Source organism: Centroberyx affinis, unplaced genomic scaffold (assembly GCF_046629955.1).
Source record: "Centroberyx affinis isolate AG114_WGS23_722 - 3 ecotype Tasmania unplaced genomic scaffold, CSIRO-AGI_Caff_v1 ptg006039l_1, whole genome shotgun sequence".
NCBI classification, from domain to species: Eukaryota; Metazoa; Chordata; class Actinopteri; order Beryciformes; family Berycidae; genus Centroberyx; species Centroberyx affinis.
The window spans coordinates 34,699-54,134 of NW_027283070.1; the positions used below are offsets into that span (position 1 = coordinate 34,699).

The following is a 19,436-nucleotide window of genomic DNA, read 5'->3' on the forward strand; positions in this document are numbered from 1 at the left end:
AGAACTAAATCTATCCACGTCGATGAATGCATGCCGATGAGATGTACTGTAATATATTTGATAGCAGAGCAAGCGTTGGAACAGGATGCAGGATATCTCACCTAGGATACAGCATAGATTCGGTCGAAAACCCCGGCAGCCTTTATATTTTCAACACCATCAAAATCCCCGCTTCTCACAACCTGAACACCGGCCCTAGGATTCTCTCAGTAATATTTTATCTTATTTATTCAGGTAGGAAAGATCAGTCGGACTATTCTGTTGCAGCACAATTGATAGAGACATCTGCCTCTCGGTCAGGTCACACTATTATTCTACAAATGTACTGCCTTATGTCAGAGCAGCCAGAATCTGGTCATCAGTCTTTGCATCGCCAACACAAAGACGGCAAAGGAGATTTTGTAAGCCGTTAATGTTCATTTGTCGTACTGCATTCTTAGTTATATCAGGAGCTGATTCTTGCTTGAACAGGAAATTACATGAATATAATGTATATATAAATGAAAGGTAATGTACTTTTTACAATGTAATAAATATAATGTAAAGAAAATGCTTGTGTTGTTTTTTTTTCCCCCCATAAAAGGAGATTGCTGTTATTCGGAGATTGATTAATTTGCTAAATCTGCCGTTTCTAAAAGGATATTCTTCTGAAAATGACAGACTGAGTGAGATTCTGACTGAGTGAGTGAATGAATGAATATGTGAGTGAGTTACTTTCTAGATCCACGAGGTGCTTCGTATCAAAAAAACGATTGGTGAAACAAGGTAAGTCAGTCCGAGCTGCATCTCTGGTGTAAAACATCTGGATTTTTATTTCAAAGCAGAATGAGAAACACAGTTTTTCTTAGTAAACTAACTGTATCAGAAACTACAGAGAAGACCTGGCCAGGAAAAAAAAAAACGGTCATATTTGTACATGGAATGTAAAAACATCAGAAACAAGGAACCGTAATGGCAAACGGTACGGATTAAATTATCTAATCTAAAAAGAATGCAATCTCTTTAAAGGACAGTGTAACATAAACGTGAACAATACTCACAAATTTGATTTTTTTTTTTCCCCTCTTCTAACCGAGGCAGATTCCACATCAAAACCCCTACTTTCGTCACCTATCTACACCGTCTGCGAAAAAAAAAACCCAAACCATCTTGAAATACGACTGCAACAGTTAGAAAAAACACCCCCCCCTAAAACGAGAACCTCGTCCTCACTTGGCGTCCAGCTTGGCCATTTCCTGAAGGTATATTCCAATGCTCTCGCTGTCGAACAGAACAAAGTAAATGTTTTTCAGGGAGGAGGTGGTGGACGACACGAAATGGTTGGAGATGGCCTTGAGGATGAGCTGGGCCGCCGTTTGCTTTGGGAATCCGTTCCTGTGTCGGGAGAGAGAGGGAGAGATTCGTTCGAGATTGGAACGTGAAATAAATCTGTAGTCGGCGGTGGAAAGAGGAAAAGGGTCTCTAATAGAGTTCAATGTGGGAAGGGAACAAAGAGTAAGAGCGGCAGCTAAAAGCCACCTCTCACCACTTGACTACCATTGCCCTGCGCTTAACAGAAATTTCAGGGTAATGTGGTCGACTGCTATTTTCCTGCATTTAACAGTATTTTCGGACCGATGCGGTTTCATGCAGCGGGGCTGCAGCTGAAAACAACCCAGTTGTTAATGTAAACTGTTGTGAATTGTCCCTAATGGATGGAGTTGCACAAAAAACATGTTCCTTTTTCAGTCTCCCTCTGCAATTACATGACCGTATCCTTCCTGTCCAAGACCCAGCTTGAATTGCCTTTCCCAATCACATGGTAGTGTTAAGCAAAGGACATGTTAATATAAAGTTACCCAAAATATTATAACTGTTAGTGTTGTGGAAATTTGACAAATCCTTTGAGAAACTCTCCTCCTGGTTGTCAACAGAATCGAACGGTTTTATTTCCTGGGGCCAGTTGCATAAAGCTAGTTTAAGACTAGTCTTAGACTGGTCTTAGATTCTCAGGGTAGATTAGTCTAATTTACACTGCAATTTGCTTAAATATTAAGACTGACTAATTTGAGGCTGGCTAAGCTTGGGTTAAGAACTTTGTTTCTATAGCAACGAGTCAGTCTAACTGTCATAGTGGGAAGTTTAAATACTGTAGCTATTTTATAAAAGATGGCAAATCTTTGGTTTTTGGAAAGAGCCCGAAGAAGAGAGTGAGTCTTTAGAGACAGAAACAACCCATTAGAGCTCTACAGCAATCAAGAAGTAGTAGTAACAGGTATAAGTGTCTATAGTACGCTTGACTTGACGCTTGAGGTCAGATTTAAGTCTAAGACTAGGTCTATCTTTATTCAACTGGCCCCTGGTGTAAATTACATCAAATATACACTAGATTTAATGAATGTTCTGATTGGTTGTCAGTATGCATAGTTACTGAGGTGCCCCGTGGTCTGTCAGATGGTAAGAGACAGACTAAAATAATCAAAATCGCCATGCTTATTATTTGTCGATGGGTGTCGAAGTTCCAACACTGGATATTTGTTCCGCAAGGATTAAAAATATCAGTATGCAGTGAATGACACAATTAGAGGGAAAGATTAGGCTCACTCTGTTTTACAAGCTTTGTTTGCACGTAACCATTTTCAGAAGGTGGACTACAACAACTAGCATCAAACACTTGGTCAGTAATTTGATGTTGAAGAAAAGCAGTACAAACTCAGAGGTAAGTGACTCTAACTTGTCTAGTTAGACAAATAAGCAAAGCCAGACATCCCCCACTGGATTTCCTTAGGTAATGCTAACCATATGGACCTAACAAGGTTTTCTTGGGAGGTTTTTCCTTTTATGCATTAAGGGTCTAAGGCTGGTGGAGCTGGGTAGGCTAGGCCAGTGATTCTCAACCTTTTTCATATCAAGGACCCCTAATTTACTACACATCAGAGCCACGGACCCCCACTTGATGAGATTTTGTCTCTCGGACCCAAATCTGAGAATATTTTTATTGTTAGTTTTGATTTTGTCCAGAATTCCATGACTATCTCTGTTGTAGGTAGAGAGATAACAGAGAAACTATGATCAAAACAGTCATTCTTCTACATTCTCTAATTGTCTTAACTTCTTGTAAATGAAATAACAGTGAACTTTAACAATTCATCAATTTTCTGGGGACCCCCTGGAACTCCCTCAAGGACCCCTGGTGGTCCCTGGACCCCACGTTGAGAAACACTGGGCTAGGCTATGTAAAATAGGTAGACTGTTATGTCTTGATAAAATCTGCTTTTGAGTGTCTTGTGCTTTTCCTGATGTTTGTCCTGTATCGTTCTGTTCTATGGTTGCTTGTTGATCAGTTAGATCTTAGGCTCATTCTCTGTAAAGTCCTTTGAGACTTGCATGTGATAAAGAGCTATAGAAATAAACTTGAACTGAACTTGAACCTCAATCTACTGACAACAGGCTGAGCGAGGGCCACTTCAGCAGCTACAACAACTTAGATGAACCATCAAAAACTGAAAAAGTGAAACCTAGCTTAGCCCTAGTTACATGCTTGTCAGCTCTGAGTGGCGAATAAAATAAGTGCGACTCAGTCATGGACAAACATCCGTGATCTTTTATCCTACAGCCACTTCGCGACTTCAGGGGATCAAGATGGGTCTGGGACGCAGATGCCAATAACGACCCTCCTCGCGTTAGAAATGCATGACAAGCTTTTCCTGACTGAACTGAAATCACCCATCGGGTCTGTAAACTAGCTGAAAGCGGAGCGTCGGCTCACCGTCCGGCGGGAAGCGAGGGGAAGGCTACAGATTTCAGCTTCTTCTCCTCCGCCGCCGAGAGGCAGTTCTTCACCGTCTTCTCCAGCTGGTCCTCGCACTTCTCCGAGCCCCACTGAGGAACGTTACAGTGGATGACGAAGCGCGCCGCCATCCCGCTGGCCTGGCTCACCGCCACTGCGGGGTGGAAAAAGAACAGAGATTAGGACATTTCTTTCATTAGAGGTCGATGAATGGGTCGCTTCGAGGTAAAATACAGTAACATGGCATCTGGTGGGCAGCTTTATCCTAAGTACCTTACCGTGTCATGAGCAGTGATTTCAATTTGTTACACGTCTTATCCTCTCCTACCTTAAAAAGTCAGGATAAACCAGTTCCCTCTCCTGTAAATGATTAGGACGACTCAATTGCGTTGACGTCTAATGTTCTTGTTGTCCTTTTACTGGATGAAATCAAAGCACCGGGAATACTTCCACCCAGAGAAAGTCCACTTTTCTACCATTTCTCATCCAAGTAGTGGGAATACTTCCACCCAGAGAGAGGGTCAACTTTTCTAGGGCTGCAACTAACGATTATTTTCATTGTCGATTAATCTGTTGATTATTTTCTCGATTAATCGATTAGTTGTTTGGTCTATAAAATGTCAGAAAATGGTGAAAAATGTGGATCAGTGTTTCCCAAAGCCCAAGATGACGTCCTCAAATGTCTTGTTTGTCCACAACCCAAAGATATTCAGTTTACTGTCATAGAGGAGTAAAGAAACCAGAAAATATTCACATTTAAGAAGCTGGAATCAGAGAATTTTGACGTATTTTTCTTAAAAAAATACTCAAACCGATTATCAAAATAATTGGCGATTAATTTAATAGTTGACAACTAATCGATTAATCGTTGCAGCTCTAAACACATTACCACCCAACACTGAGATTGATGATTGATGACAATGAGATTCATATTCAGATTCATTTTTAGCATGGCTGGCCCCACTGAGTTTTGAGCCCCTGACACTGGAACTTCCGTCCTCTATCCATCGAGCAATACAGGACCACGTTGGTTTGGTTAATTCCAAAACAACGTAACAGAATTTATTCTGCAAAAGCTAAATTAAGCATTTATATTACACATAGTTCATAAAGCTCTTCAAACCTATCCAGGATGTTTCCATTCCACTGTTTAATATGGGTGTAAACCAGCCACTTATCCGGGTTTCTCATCATCGGAGTCAGTGTTTCCCATTAATTACCTAGACTATGGCGGCACGCCATAGTCTAGGTCTTGCACGCTCACACACACGCACACTGGAACGTTCCTGGCTGCACCCGACTCGACACCTTTGTTGAGGACACAACATCGTTTGGGGTAAGTAACGTCAACTAACGTTAAGAGTATCCACTAAAGTTATCCGCTAGTCCAAACACAATTTATCATTAGCAATGTACGACAGCAAACAGATAAGAATGCCCAGTCGCCAAGGGCCTGTACACCTTTTGTGCGACCTACAGGTTTGTGGCATCAGTGTACCTCCAGGCTGACATATTGCCACATCTTGCACGGCTGTCAAAAGTCTTCCAACGGGCAAATGTCAACTTCCTTCACATCAAGGAGCAGGTGTGTTATGATTAGTTTATAATATTTTAGAGTTTCTGTTTATGTTATATCTTTCTATGATACTGTTACCATTGGAGACATTATACTATAAGACAGCAATCTGATGCCAACACTAACATCTCTTTAACTTTAGGTTCCCATCACAATTGAGACCCTCAGACGCATCAAGGATGCAGGTGAGACTCCACTCCCTGGGTCCTTCCTGTCCCGTCTCCACCAAGACCTTGATGACCCCCTTGGACTTGGAGCCTTCACCATCCATCATGAGGAGGAGAGGAACAGGAGAGGACAGGGTGAGGACGTACCACGGGAGGAGAAGTGGACAAGATTCGTGAGACAGGTAAATGTTTTTGTTTTTTTGTTTTTTTGTTTCGGAGTCTGGTTTTAAACTTGTTCGTTTGAACATGCCATTTTCAATGAAGGCAGTTTCAATGAAGAGTTTGGGGTTTTTATTTTTTTTCTGCTAATTGTAGGTTGCCAGTCCTTACATCAGTGGCCTGATACACCACCTAGAAAGCAGGTTCCAGAATCTGAATATCATTGGGGCCTTCAGCGTTTTGGGACCACAGGCAGCTGCGTTAGGTGATGATGATCAGAACAACTCCCACCTTCAGACCCTGGCAAGAAGGTTTCTCCCTGGAAAGGAGACCTTGATACTCCAGGAGTGGCAGTCCTTCAAGGAGCACATGCGTGGAGGAGGGGCATTCAAGGTGGATGAATGATACTGATATTGCACCATGATCCTCAACATAAACATTATATCTCATTTTATGTATTCATTTACTTTTTGTCAGAATTAGTCATTCTTCTACAGCAGGATTCAAAGTTTTTATAACCTACAAATCCCCAAATCTACCTAATGCTTATCACTACGCTGAACCTAATACACTTACCTTTATACTTACCTGTTGGGAAATTTCCTATTGTAAATAAATACAACTCACTTTGCACTTACCTGTCATACTTACCTGTAAAGAGAAATCCAAGCAAATCCTAGTACTCTGTCTCAATTTTCTTCATATTTGGTCTTTAAAAAAGTCTTAAAAATTATTCAATTTAACCTGCAGACACACCTTGTTTAATTTAAATAATGTAAATTAACATCTCTTTAAAATTATTTCCCTAGGACAAGAACCAAGCCGAAATAATGACCCTGCTAGCCAGTGAGTGCGACGAATGGGGACAGATCTACCCATTACTCAGCCGTTTGGCAGCAATTGCACTTGTCATTCCGGTGTCAAGTGTCAACTGTGAGAGAGACTTCTCCACAATGAACAGGGTAAGGACAGAGGGCATGGCAGTACGACTGAAGTTGCCGAGATGTGTGCCAAACATTTAACCCATTGCACTTATATGATAAACTGCATACTCTTCTTAACTAAAAGAAGAGTACAGTGTGCTCCAAATGCACCTTTTATTTTCATTCATTTGGCTAATTGTAGTTACCTTCATTTTCAGGTCAAATCAGACCTTCGCAACAGGCTGCAAGGAGAGCACCTGGCTGCCTGCCTGAGGGTCTCCATCAATGGGCCAAGCACAGAGGAATTCAACTACAAAAGGGCATTAGAACTGTTTTTCTCAAAGCCCAGGAAAATTAAATGTCCAAATTAACGGTGCAAAGTTTGCCAATAGGGATGTAGGGAGAGTTGATCTGTAAATCTGTATTAAAGGCCCCCACGCCTGAAATATGGACTTTTCAATTCAGTTTGGTTCGGCCCCAAAAAATGTTTTAGGTCGAAATATGTCTATTTTTGGCAAAAAGCTTAAGTTTTTGTACTACATGTTGAACAAAAATGTTTTTCTAAAAAATAAACCAGTTCAACGCAGGTAACCACTTTTGCTTCATTTCTTTGATGGCTCAAATGTATGCTCTAGTCGATTTTGTGTTTTGACCATTTGTGAACTGCGTTAAACTCCGTCTCGTTTACCATGCTTTGTGGGTGTGAATTTTATTAATTTTATAATGCTGAACTTGAACAATTTGTCAATTTGTTGCGGACCCCCTGGAACCCCCTCAGACCCCACGTTGAGAACCACTGAGTTAAGGAACTGCGTTAAATGCTGCATTCACATCACATCAGAAGCAGTGGTCACAGGACGACATCTCGTTGCTACAACTTAGAAGCATTCACGTGTTTTCACTGAAGTGCCGATAGCGATCATAAGGGCAATTGTTGTCATTTATAAGTTACTTTAAAATCAACCATAAACAAACTGCAGCAGATATTGCTCGCATTTTGTAAGTAGAGCTGATTGTATTAGTGTGAGCTGAACTGATCATTTTGATTTGTATTACCTTGAACTGCTGAAATCGGCGGATTCGCTGCCATGTTTGTCACCTGTGTTGACGCACTTCCGCAATTTGTGATGCCAAGTGGGGGATATCGGAGCCTACGAAAAAATTCCCACGTGTCCTACTTGTAATTACCGCTAGGAGGCTGACGTCTCCGTACCTGATGCGACCTCCAAGGGCCCCTGTGCTTTTCGCAGCTCCTTGACAGCGTCCAGGAACTCTCGGCCGCCGGCTTTCTCCAGGGCGTTGCCTGCAAACGGACCACAGCAGCAACAGGTAAGCGGGAGAGAACTGGATATGCAGTGGGTTTTCCTAAGCTGATTCATTAATATCATATACATATGATTTATTGTGTCCCACTTACCCACTCCATCTTTGAGGTCCATCTCTGCATTTGTAGGGTTAATTATTCCCTCAACCTTAATTGTCCCGATTTTGCTTATTTCACTCTCTGTTAGTGAAAGCTGTGAAAGTACAAAGTCATGAACACAGTTTTAGCAAACAATTGCTTTTCTTGCCTTAATTATATGATGATGCACTAGGGCAGTGGTTCTCAACGTGGGGTCCGGGGACCACCAGGGGTCCTTGAGGGCATTTCAGGGGGTCCCCAGCAAATTGATTGTTAAACTTCATTATTTTGTCATTTTAGAATGACTATTTTGATCATAGTTTCACTGTTATCTCTCTACCTACAGTACAGATAGTCATGGAATTCTGGACAAGATCATATCTGACAATAAAAATATTCTCAAATTTGGGTCCGAGAGACAAAATCTCATCAAATGGGGGTCCGTGGCTCTAATGTGGACTAAATTAGGGGTCCTTGATATGAAAAAGGTTGAGAACCACTGCACTAGGGCTAGACTGATCCGTTGGTTGGCCTCATATTGTCCACTTCTAATATGATGTATATGATGCAGTTTGTTTGATTATATATTTATTGTAGAATTGATCAATGCTACACTGATTGTCTATGGGAAGAGCTTAACCTGAACTAATTCTGAGACATTTTGATTGGATTCCACACAAATATACATCAACATGTTTTATTATTATTGCGAATATTGCTGCAAAATATCAGCAGCTTAAATCCAAAAAAAAGTTCAAAACCCATATCAGTCACACATTTTTTAACTCATCCCAGTGGCAGATATGTTACCTTTTGTCCGAGGAACAGGCTTTTTGCTGAGAGGATGGTGAATCCGTCTCCTGGGCCATCTTCCGCTGTGGAGTTTGGTACGGCCTCTTTGTCGTTTTCCGTGTTCTTTGCCAGATGGAGAAAAACGGTACATTTGAATCCCATTTACATGATGACAAGATTTACAGCTAAAACAAATAGTTAAAGGAATACACCAAGTTTTATGGACATTGACAACTATCTACCAGTGACACATGGATGAATGTCTATGTTGTCATCACAGGTAAGTTGATCAATGGGCTAATCCTTTAAGTATGACGTACAGTACAGTATATTCATGCCACAGTCAGGTTGCTATAATCCTGAAGCCCTATTGAGACGGGATGAGTTTTCAAGACAATGTGCGTAAAGTAATTGTTACCACAGGACATCTGTAATGTTAATGGCCAGTTCGCATGGGATAAGAGATCTAATCAGTCTCCAAAATTACAGAGATGTCTACTCTATTTGCACCAAAAATGTACCATGCATCATACGCAACTGATGTTAATGACTTTTAGGTCTGATCTCAGTTTGGGGTGAAGTGAAGTTTCCCAGTGACATAGTATTTGCCAACAATCTCAGGGATGTCAATTTGGATGGGACTAGTTTTACCCCATTACTCCACCTCCCCTTGTAAAACTAATCCCGTCCAAAGAGGGCTCATTTCTACTAACCCTTGGCTTGCGGCCCGGTTTGCCTTTGCCTTTTTTGATGGATTTGATGGGTTTCTTCATGCTCTTGGAGCGTTGCTCTCGCTTCTCGGGGACCGTCACCTGGGTGTCCACCTTCACCCGGGCTCCCCTCTTCTTGGAAAGCAGCTCTGGGTGGATCCGAGGCAGAACCCCTCCATTTGATATGGTCACCCCTCTCAGAAGCTGAGGGAGAAGTCACAGAATAACAAAAACATGGAGGTGTTGATGTATTCACCTTGTAACTGGGCACTAACTATTCCTAGAATTTCCTTCTTTCTGTTCTTTCCATCATCCTCCATGCAAACTGCGGATGCACCATTATTATCACAACTGTCTTAGGTGAATGACGTAAGACTAACTTATTGTTATGGTGAAGATGACAAATTCCAATTTCAGCATTCAAATACAAGTGGCATGTAGGTCGCATGGCTCAGGATCCGATTTTGTACAACATATCCATGTGGTCGAGATCAGATTTGGAAAAGATGCGACTCCATGCAGCTTTTTGCTGTTCACGCTGATTAGAAAACATCAGATCTGTGTCACATGGGAGGGGGAAAAAAACAGAATTGGGACACACTTGCAGCCTTAATTTGTTTCTTAGGGAGGGTACAAAAGGAAGTCATTGAACTCATTACACTTGATGTGGGGGGTACAATTCAGCTCTACAGTGGCCTTTCTTAAAAATGAACAAAGATTATAGATCCTGCCAGTATATCTCATCACCTAATCTTCTCTGGATCATACTTTAGGGGGGGGTTTGTGCACTGGCGGCCCTGGAGACCCATAGTCACCACACTACTTTCCTTTCATTTTGAAAACCGAAAAATCTTATTTCGAAACAGGTATACAATCGGGACCCAAGTGCACCCAAGGTAATATAAATTCATTAAGTGTTCGGGGACCTTGTACTCTTACTACTCCTGAAGAAGTAATGTTGGCTTTTTGCAATTATCGATATTAAGAGAATACCGGTGGGAGCTAGTGTCGGAGGTTGACTGCCGCTTAAATTCTAATGAGGTGTGCAATTCTTAATTGTTACGTTTTCACCAAAGTGAAGTCTCGCTTCAAAGGGGAACACCGTTCGATTGAAGGATTCCGTTTTGTTATTCCTATGGTGTAGGACAGTCCAATCAATATTTGTGTCTCCCACAGCCCAAAGCCAGAGAAGACCTGGCTGCACCACGGAGAATGAATTGGGGAAGATGATGAAGGTGACTTTGACAGCACCCTGGGGATTTTCCGGTTCAGTACTGCTGACGCTACAATAGAACTAAAGTTCAGAAATGCAAAAAAATGTTCCAAGGCACTCGCTATGCGTTTCTGCGACCCTGCCTTCATCACCGACTCGCTGATGAAGGTAATGTCGCCGAAATGAATAGGTGTGCTTTAGGATCTCTGCCTATCTGGGCCTCTTGACCTGTTTCTAACTTTTTCTATTACGATATAGCCAAGAAAATGAAGCCTTTTTAACTTTACACTTGAGTACCTTGGAATTATTTCTTGCATTTCAATGCTATTTTTGCCTCTCCAAAGAGCACTTTTGAGCGAGGAAGTACTTTCTGAACATTCATGAGGCCCAGTTGACCCTTTGAGCGCCTCAATCTTTTCCTAATCTTTAGAAATAAAGTTAATTTGGGTATATAAACTCAAACATCCTGTGAATCCTCAGACTTTATACACGGTGGCATCACAGATCTGGGGCCGAATTCACCAATGTGTTCTTAAGATAGATCTTAAGAAATGACATAAGAGGAAATTAGGAAGTTCTTAAGAAGGCTCTTAAGTGCAATTCCTCAATATTTTCTTAGTAACAGTCTCTTACGAATATCTTTAATTTTCCAAGAACTTCTCAAAATAGGGCCTGAAGTAATTCTGGTTAATAAACTTTAGGTTTACTTCCATTGAGGCTAGGAGACAAGGCTAGGAGGCAACCCAAAGTGCTTCCATCTACAAAACAATTGGGTAAAAACCTATTTAGGACAACTAGAGCAAAGATTTAAACATTGGTTGCTGTTGGTAACTGTAAAATTTGCAGCTTATTTCCAACAGACATGAGACAGAGGCCTACTTGACCCTACACCAAATAAAGCTTTACAATACATGTTAGTCTTAATGTTTGAACTATAACCTACTTGTCTAAAATGTGTTTAAATATATGATATTAGAGGCTTACCTTTTCACTGTAGGAATTTTAAGACAGGTGAAGGGCCGTCTTAAAGTTAAGTACCAAATTTGAGAACTTTCAAGAAAACCATTTATTCCTACGTTTTTTCTTAGGAAGAAACATAAGAAGAAAGTTAAGAAAATATATAAGAACTGTTTTTGAGAATAGCATTTTTCTATTTTTTTTTCCCTTAAGACTAAAGTTAAGAAAAAAATGGCACTTGAGAAGATTTTTTTTCTTAAGAAGGTTTTGTGAATCCGGCCTCCTGCTTCTTAGCTCTCTGTGTTCTAGCTTTGGGAGAGAGTTCTTCATGTACACAAATACTGAGTAGACGGCCGCACACCATAACCATAACACACCTGAATTCTTCAAGAGAGCGCCATTCTCCTTTAAGAAACAGTCTCGTGTGTGTATAGGAGATGTGACTCAACCGCGGCTGTTCCAAGGCGAGGTTAACCAATAACCACAGCGTTGTGGCAGTTCACGCCTGCTGAAACATTAGCTGCTACACACACCGTCTGGTGTCAACCGAAACCTTCATTAACTGCCAGTCTCGCCATACATATGCCTTGGACTTGAGGAGAGGGACTTTTCCTGCATTGAAATGCGATATTACGGTGAAAGCATAATGCCTTATTTCTAATATTAAAATATTTACAGCATTATAGTATTGCTGAAGTCTCATTTATCAAGCAGTGTTTGCATTTGTATGCAGAGGATTTTAATATATGCAAAGAAATCAAAAATCTGCTGCAGATCAGACCGCACTCAGTCTTGGTGTGCATGTCTTATTTAATAGAGGGGTTTTTTTTTAATCAGCATTGTTTAATGTTTGACACTTTTGGACAAACTCACACACTGACGGTGTCATCACCCAAATGACAGTGAGAGCTAACTGCTGAAATGTTGAAGACTTCATTACCCAGAAATCCTCTATGGTGACGTCAGTAAACTAAATGTCTTCTTCTTAGTGTGTGTGTGTGTGAGGGGGCAGGTTGGAGGTAAATCCAGCTTTCTCTGGACAGAGAGCTCGCTGCTGTTTAGGAGACTCTTTTGGATTTCAATCTTGTTTTGATCGGTCACTTTCTGTGTGGAGAACATTTCCCACAAGTGTCCATACCAACACCAGAATTTAATCTGAGCAAATAGGGTGAATATACATAAATTAGAGCTGCAACGATTAACCGATTAGTTGTCAACTATTAAATTAATCGCCAACTATTTTGATAATCGATTAATCGGTTTGAGTAATTTTTTAAGAAAAATAAGTCAAAATTCTCTGATTCCAGCTTCTTAAATGTGAATATTTTCTGGTTTCTTTCCTCCTCTATGACAGTAAACTAGTAATCTTTGGGTTGTGGACAAAACAAGACATTTGAGGACGTCATCTTGGGCTTTGGGAAACACTGATCCACATTTTTCACCATTTTCTGACATTTTATAGACCAAACAACTAATCGATTAATCGAGAAAATAATCGACAGATTAATCGACAATGAAAATAATCGTTAGTTGCAGCCCTAGTCTGAATTAGTGGGAGAGGGACGCTCTTCTCTCTTGCAGCCCCTTATCCTGATTTAGACTTATGAGTGTAATTTTATATAAAGATCTTGCCTAGTGCAGCTTTAACGTATCACCTACTTTTGAGTGTCAAACTACCTGAGCTCTAAAAGTATAAATAGAAATATCTAAACCACCCACTTGAGAGGCCACTTGTACAGTACAGTTTTCTGTTACCTGGTTGAGCTCCTCATCGTTGGCCACTGCCAGCTTGATGTGCCTGGGAGTTATTCTGCCTTTCTTGTTGTCTCGCGCCGCATTGCCTGCCAACTCCAAGATCTCAGCTAAAGGGAGAGAATGCAATATTTGGAAATAGTATTGTTTACTTCCCACCCCATCAGGAATAGGAATTCAACAGTCAATAACATTAGATGAAACTTCAATGATCCCCGTGGGGAAAATTGGGTTGTTGTGGCAGTAAATAGCGGTAGGACACAGCAAAGAAAAATTATATTAAGAAGAATATCGCAAATGAAGGGTATTAAACGTAATGCAACCAACGATTACAACATCACGTTTTAAGTAGAACTATAAGAATGAAAAGTATGAATTATATGAATAACGGTTTATGCAAAATCACAGCAATAGCTTATACGGAGACAAAGAAATTATTGAATTATGTACAATATAAAAAAAAACAAATGTATTCAGTATGAAAATTAAAAATCTTAAAAAATCAAGATATTTGCAATACATAACATGGAAAAAATTACAATATTAAGAAATAATATGAATACATACAGTGTAAGCGTGCAAAATATGCATTGTATGACGAACATGATGGCAAATGACTGAGTGTGTTTGTGCACTAGCTGACGCCGACCGACCTGCCAGGTACTCGATGACGGCTGCCATGTAGACGGGCGCCCCCATGCCGATGCGGTACTTGTGCGTCCCGGTGCGAAGGTACCTCATCATCCTCCCCACGGGGAAGATGACGCCCGCCCTGGCCGAGCGGGACAGCTTGGTGGCCTTCTTCTTTCCTCCTCGGGCTGACATCCTGCCTTAGCTCGCTCTGGGCGGAGGAAGCAGGCAGCAGGGGGAAAATAACTGTGTAATAAATGTATTTAATATGTGCTTTTTTTTTTTAAAAAGTTCTCAATATCAATATATCATTGTCAAAGCAGTTGTGATGCCTTGGTGTAATTACTGTAAACAAATGAGACCACGGTGGAGATGATTGCTTCTATCTCACACCACTGGTATTGTTAGCGCTCGCGTCTCTCAAATTAAGACTATATTTCCCATAAACCCTGTTGCTTCCTGTCCCCCCTCCCCCCTAACTGAAGAGGATCGACATGTTGGAAGTGATTTCTCCATCGGCCTTTCACTCCTTCCGCCATCTGCCGTTGCCAGAAACTCTGAAAGCTTTAGCTCCGCTCAAAACTGTTTTGTGCCGTAAAGCAATCCAGCAGATTTCCCGCCAAATCCGACCCGGTGTCACACAATGTAAAATGCATTGTAAAGACTGCCAATCTTCAGCGATGGACTTATTTGTTTACAGGAATTATACTAACGTCTCAAAAATGATGTTAAAACTATAGATGGAGCACCATTAAGACATTCAGTGACTTCTAATATCATGGGTAGTTTTGGTGGCTATATGGGTGAGAGACTGTCCTTTAACCATAAGGTCTCAGGTTCAGTCCCATCAGCAGCCATGAGTACTGCCAAAGTGCCATTGAGCAAGGCACTGACTCCCTATCTCCTTATTCATTTTAAATTGCTCTGGATTTGAGCATCAGCTAAATGACTAAACTGTAAATATATGTATATACATGGCTTTACAAATCACCGGTTTTCATTTTAAGAGTTGAATTATGTGGAATAACGTGGAATACACAAGGTGCTAAGGCAGCTGTGACTTTCAATGTTAGATTTAGTTTTTCTAATTGGATCTGACATAAGTAGACTGCACTATTTTAAGTGTCAACCTTTAACTCCAAATGTTTTCTCCGGTGTAAAACCAGTAGTGAGAACATTATGGCCCCTGTCATGTGCATCTGACAGCTGCACTGGCATACACTCAGACTGTTGCAGATTGAACACATCAATCCAAGGTGTAATACCAGCAGAATACCAGACGATCAGCAGAAATCCCGCTGTAAATCCAACAGGAATAGGCATAAAACTGAATTTTAGGAAGCGTTTGAAAATGAGAACCCTTGAGACTCTCTGCCAGATCCCATTCATTCAAAGCCTTATGTTCTCATTGCAACCTTCAATAAGCCAACAGAGACCTCCTGAATGGAGCGGTGAATGAGGATTTGTCTTAAACAGACTTCTCACCGAGAGATTAACATAAATTATGCACGGGTAAGTGATTTAACATGAAGTGTGTTGCGTTTTACAATCATAATGGTGATGTATTATGGGGGGGGGAAATGGTCTCGTCGGAATAAAAAGCGGTTGCAGTGATGTCAGGTCCAAATCATTTCATGGGTGTTATAACGAAGCCGAGGCGTTTTTATTCAAACCATATGTTCACCGAGGATGTACAGCGGAAAGGTTACCGCTTCCCTAGAGGTTTCCATGTAAACAAGCCCCGGTCCTGTACTGACACCGATAGGCTGCGGCCTGTAGAAACGCCACTGGAAGTCATACATAATTTGCATGCATTCATAATGTGATATGTGACTTCAACGCTGGCATAAAAGGCGGAGTAGTAGTATCTTTGAATGTTCGCTATCTTCGACGCACTAAGCGAAATGGGAAAGAAAAAAAAAAAACTGGGAATGTGATCGGGCCACCTACTGTACTTGAACCTACAGTGCAAGCAACAGCACACAGAGGCGTTTAGCTAACCGAGGGGGGGTTTCGGTCATATAAAACGTCGAAAAAGCCCCTCAATTTCACGCACGAGTGTATTTATGTGCACTAATCCAGCAGGAAAAAACAAAACAAAGCGGGAATTTGTTCGTGAATTTTCCGGCTCGGCTGCGCGTACACTCGATTATTCTGCACACCTTTTCCAACCGCGGGGCCTCGCTTTGACTGTTATTATACAATAGAGATGTTAACCGTCACATTTTTTAAAATAACGTCCCCCCTCCCTCCCTCGCTCTCCCGTCTTCATTTTGCCTCCAATCCATTGCATGTGTATGTGTGTGTGTGCGCGCGTGTGTGTAATCTCATCAGACATGGAAAGTAAAGCGTCCCCGTGAATCCGGATATGCGCCGAGGCATGAAAATGAAAAAAAATCCTCCAAGTTTCTACCTGTTTTGTCCTCCTTTCACACGAAACAACGCGGGCCTGACGTCCTCCTCTCTGGAAGAAAAAACAAATCCCCCCGAGGAATGACTGTAGGGTTTTTGTTGTATTTGTTCGCTGTCCTTGTGCGTATCGTGTTTCCCAACGTTAAAAAAAAAAACACAACTCCGGCCAGAAGCAGCGTAGTCTGTTCGGAGGCTGGCTCTGTGCTACTGATGCTGCAAAGGGGAAAAATTCAGTAGAGGGAAAAATAGAGTGAAAACGCCCCCTTAACATGGCTTCAATTGGAAAAATGGTGGTTGAAAGGAACGCGATGTGCTTAAGAGATAAACGCGTGCATTTCGGCTGTGTTAATACTGCGTTATCTATACATATTTGGGGAGGAAAATGTAATTTGCAGTTGTTCTATGGTGTCCAGCAGATCCAAAATGCTGCCCTAACATGACTGATCCAGCCTTCAAACCAGGCCTTATATTCCACTATACCTCTGCTGTAATGTCTTAGTGATTTTTATTTGCTAAGATGCAAAAAAAAAAACAACAACAACCCAAAGCTTCCCAGCATGACTGCAGGTTTAACAAGTACTGAAACTCTAAATCAAAAAGGTATGCATTGAACTTGCAGGCTTGTGAAAACTGAATCAGACAGATGATCCTCCCAGCCTGCTTGATGCATCAGAGGGGAAATCACTGGGGACTGGAGAGAGTCGGAGGAGCCAATCAGATCACTTGACTCCATCTTTGATCTGTCAAAGCCAATAGCTTCATGAAGTAGAGAGGGCGGGGGGGATGACAGCCATACACACTCACTGAGTATTTGGCGCCATGTATTACTCGGGCTATCCGTTTATTCACTCAGAGTTTAGCATTGCTGAATCAACGAGTGTAAATGGTAGTATTGCACATAGTATATGTGCATGGTGTAATACAGTGGTTCTCAACGTGGGGTCCGGGGACCACCAGGGGTCCTTGAGGGCTTTCCAGGGGGTCCCCAGCAAAGTGATGAATTGTTAAACATTATTTTGTCATTTTAGAATGACTATTTTGATCATGGTTTCTCTGTTATCTCTCTACTGACAGTACAGATAGTCATGGAATTCTGGACAAAATCATATCGGACAATAAAAATATTCTCAGATTTGGGTCCGAGAGAAAAAATCTCATCAAATGGGGGTCTGTCGCTGTAATGTGGACTAAATTAGGGTCCTTGATATGAAAAAGTTTGAGAACCACTGGTGTAATACATTAGTGTTCAAATGATGTGGGGTTTTGAATGTCCGATACCAATATTTATTAGATGGAAGTTGCCGAATGCTGATATTTTGTGACAAGGTTCAATATCTTTAAAATTGAAAATTGTCATGCCGAAAAGTATTTAGTGTTTCACCCAGAACTTCTCGTCAAGGTGCGTGCACACACACACACACACACACACACACCTTGGTTGTGAAACTCTGGGATAGGGTGACCCGGTGGTTATCAGGTCAACTGGAAGACCTTGGTTAATCCACCGACACCGGCTGGCTTGAGCAAGACACTGAATCTCTACCAGCTCCAGGACTGTTCTGTAGCTGAAGGTCAATCACGTTCATTAGATTGACCTTCACACGGCAGCCATTTTGAACACTCAGGAAACTACCTGGAAGTACAACCCCGCTACTGTTGTGTTCTACACACAAACATTCGTCATTCCCCACTGAAAAACATATTAGAAACAAATGGACCTTAAGAATCCAGAGGGGTATAGGTTAACATTTTAATATATTTGGCGTATTATTGCTATAGCTACCACAGTCTAGCCTAGTAGCTTAAGTTCAAGTTCATTTATTCGATAGCCCTTCATCACAAGCATCTTAAAGGACAGAGAATGAGTCTAACTAGATCTCGGAACCCATCGTCTATCGGTCTAACGACGATTATACTCTGGCGGCGATGGCCAATATTTTGGGGTTTCATCCGGGCCAAGACTTCCTCTTCCATGCGCCGGTCATTGTTTACAGTCCGATTAGCAACTTGAGATGCGAGAGTCAAACGTTTCTCCACGCAACACACAAACATCTATACTTTTTGTAGGTGTTTTAGGTCCAGACGACATTTCGGCTAATCTCTATAAACAGATCTGCATATGAGACGTCGTCTCTCAACTCCAACTCCATTCTCGCATCTCAAGTTGCTAATAGGACTGTAAACAATGACCGGCGCACGGAAGAGAACGTCTTGGCCCGGATGTCCGCTGGCTACACCGGAAACCCCGAAATATTGGCCGTCGCCCCCAGAGTCTAATCGTTGTCAGACCGATAGACGATGGGTTCCGAGATTGAACTAGATCTAACTGATCAACAATCAACCATACAGACACACAATAGCAAGTTTTAGCAAGACAGCCTAGCCTAGCTATTCTATCCTAACCTAACCTACCTGGCACCACCAGCTTTACCTTCAATGCATACATGGAAAATCTCCCAACAAAACCTTGTTAGGAAAAAGAGTGGAAGAAACCTTGGATGAGCCAAGTCAATAAAGGTTGACTTGAGGTGATGGCACTATATGTCCACAGAAACAATGGCAGTGGCCGCACCACAGCCAGGTGTTATAACCTAGCTACCTAACTTCCCCGCTAAATTCAAGCTAGTCGTGGCTGTTGTTCCCGAGAATGGTAGCGAATTTGATAACTGGTAGGTCTATCTTAAGCCCTCACTTATATGTTGTAACAAACAGTTTTATATCTATATATGCCATATTCCAGGTAGAGTTTTCCACCCTGAGTGTTCAAAATGGCCACAGTCTAAATAGGCTAATGGGTGTTTTGGATCTTAAAGCATCACGCAGCAGGTTGATCAGTCTATTGTTTGTTTCCAAGTAGTAGGCTATACTACACCTACACAATTCCTTGTCTTCGAATTTGACTTTATTAATTCATGCATGCAGTAAAGTCTACTGAAACAGAGCAGGATTTTACATAAAAACACTGAATCCATAA

At 41.5% G+C, this 19,436-nt stretch overlaps 1 protein-coding gene across 1 annotated transcript; it reads right to left on the reverse strand.

Moving 5' to 3' along the window:
• Positions 1-787: 787 nt before the first annotated feature.
• macroh2a2 (macroH2A.2 histone) lies at positions 788-16,646 on the reverse strand. The gene is made up of 9 exons (XM_071512049.1): positions 16,464-16,646; positions 14,074-14,261; positions 13,424-13,530; positions 9,502-9,702; positions 8,807-8,911; positions 8,012-8,111; positions 7,808-7,897; positions 3,749-3,923; positions 788-1,374 (listed from the first exon to the last, which is right to left on the reverse strand). The coding sequence occupies exons 2-9, from the start codon at positions 14,243-14,245 to the stop codon at positions 1,209-1,211; spliced, it is 1,116 nt and encodes a 371-aa protein (XP_071368150.1). The 5' UTR covers positions 14,246-14,261; positions 16,464-16,646; the 3' UTR covers positions 788-1,208.
• Positions 16,647-19,436: the final 2,790 nt, after the last annotated feature.

Coding starts and splice junctions, on each gene's coding strand:
- macroh2a2 (XM_071512049.1), bottom strand. CDS start 14,245: ATGTCAGCCCGAGGAGGAAAGAAGAAGGCCACCAAGCTGTCCCGCTCG. Junction 13,531..14,073: donor CGTCATCGAGTACCTGGCAG/GTCGGTCGGCGT, acceptor CTCTCCCTTTAG/CTGAGATCTTGGAGTTGGCA. Junction 8,912..9,501: donor AACCGGGCCGCAAGCCAAGG/GTTAGTAGAAAT, acceptor CATCTGGCAAAG/AACACGGAAAACGACAAAGA.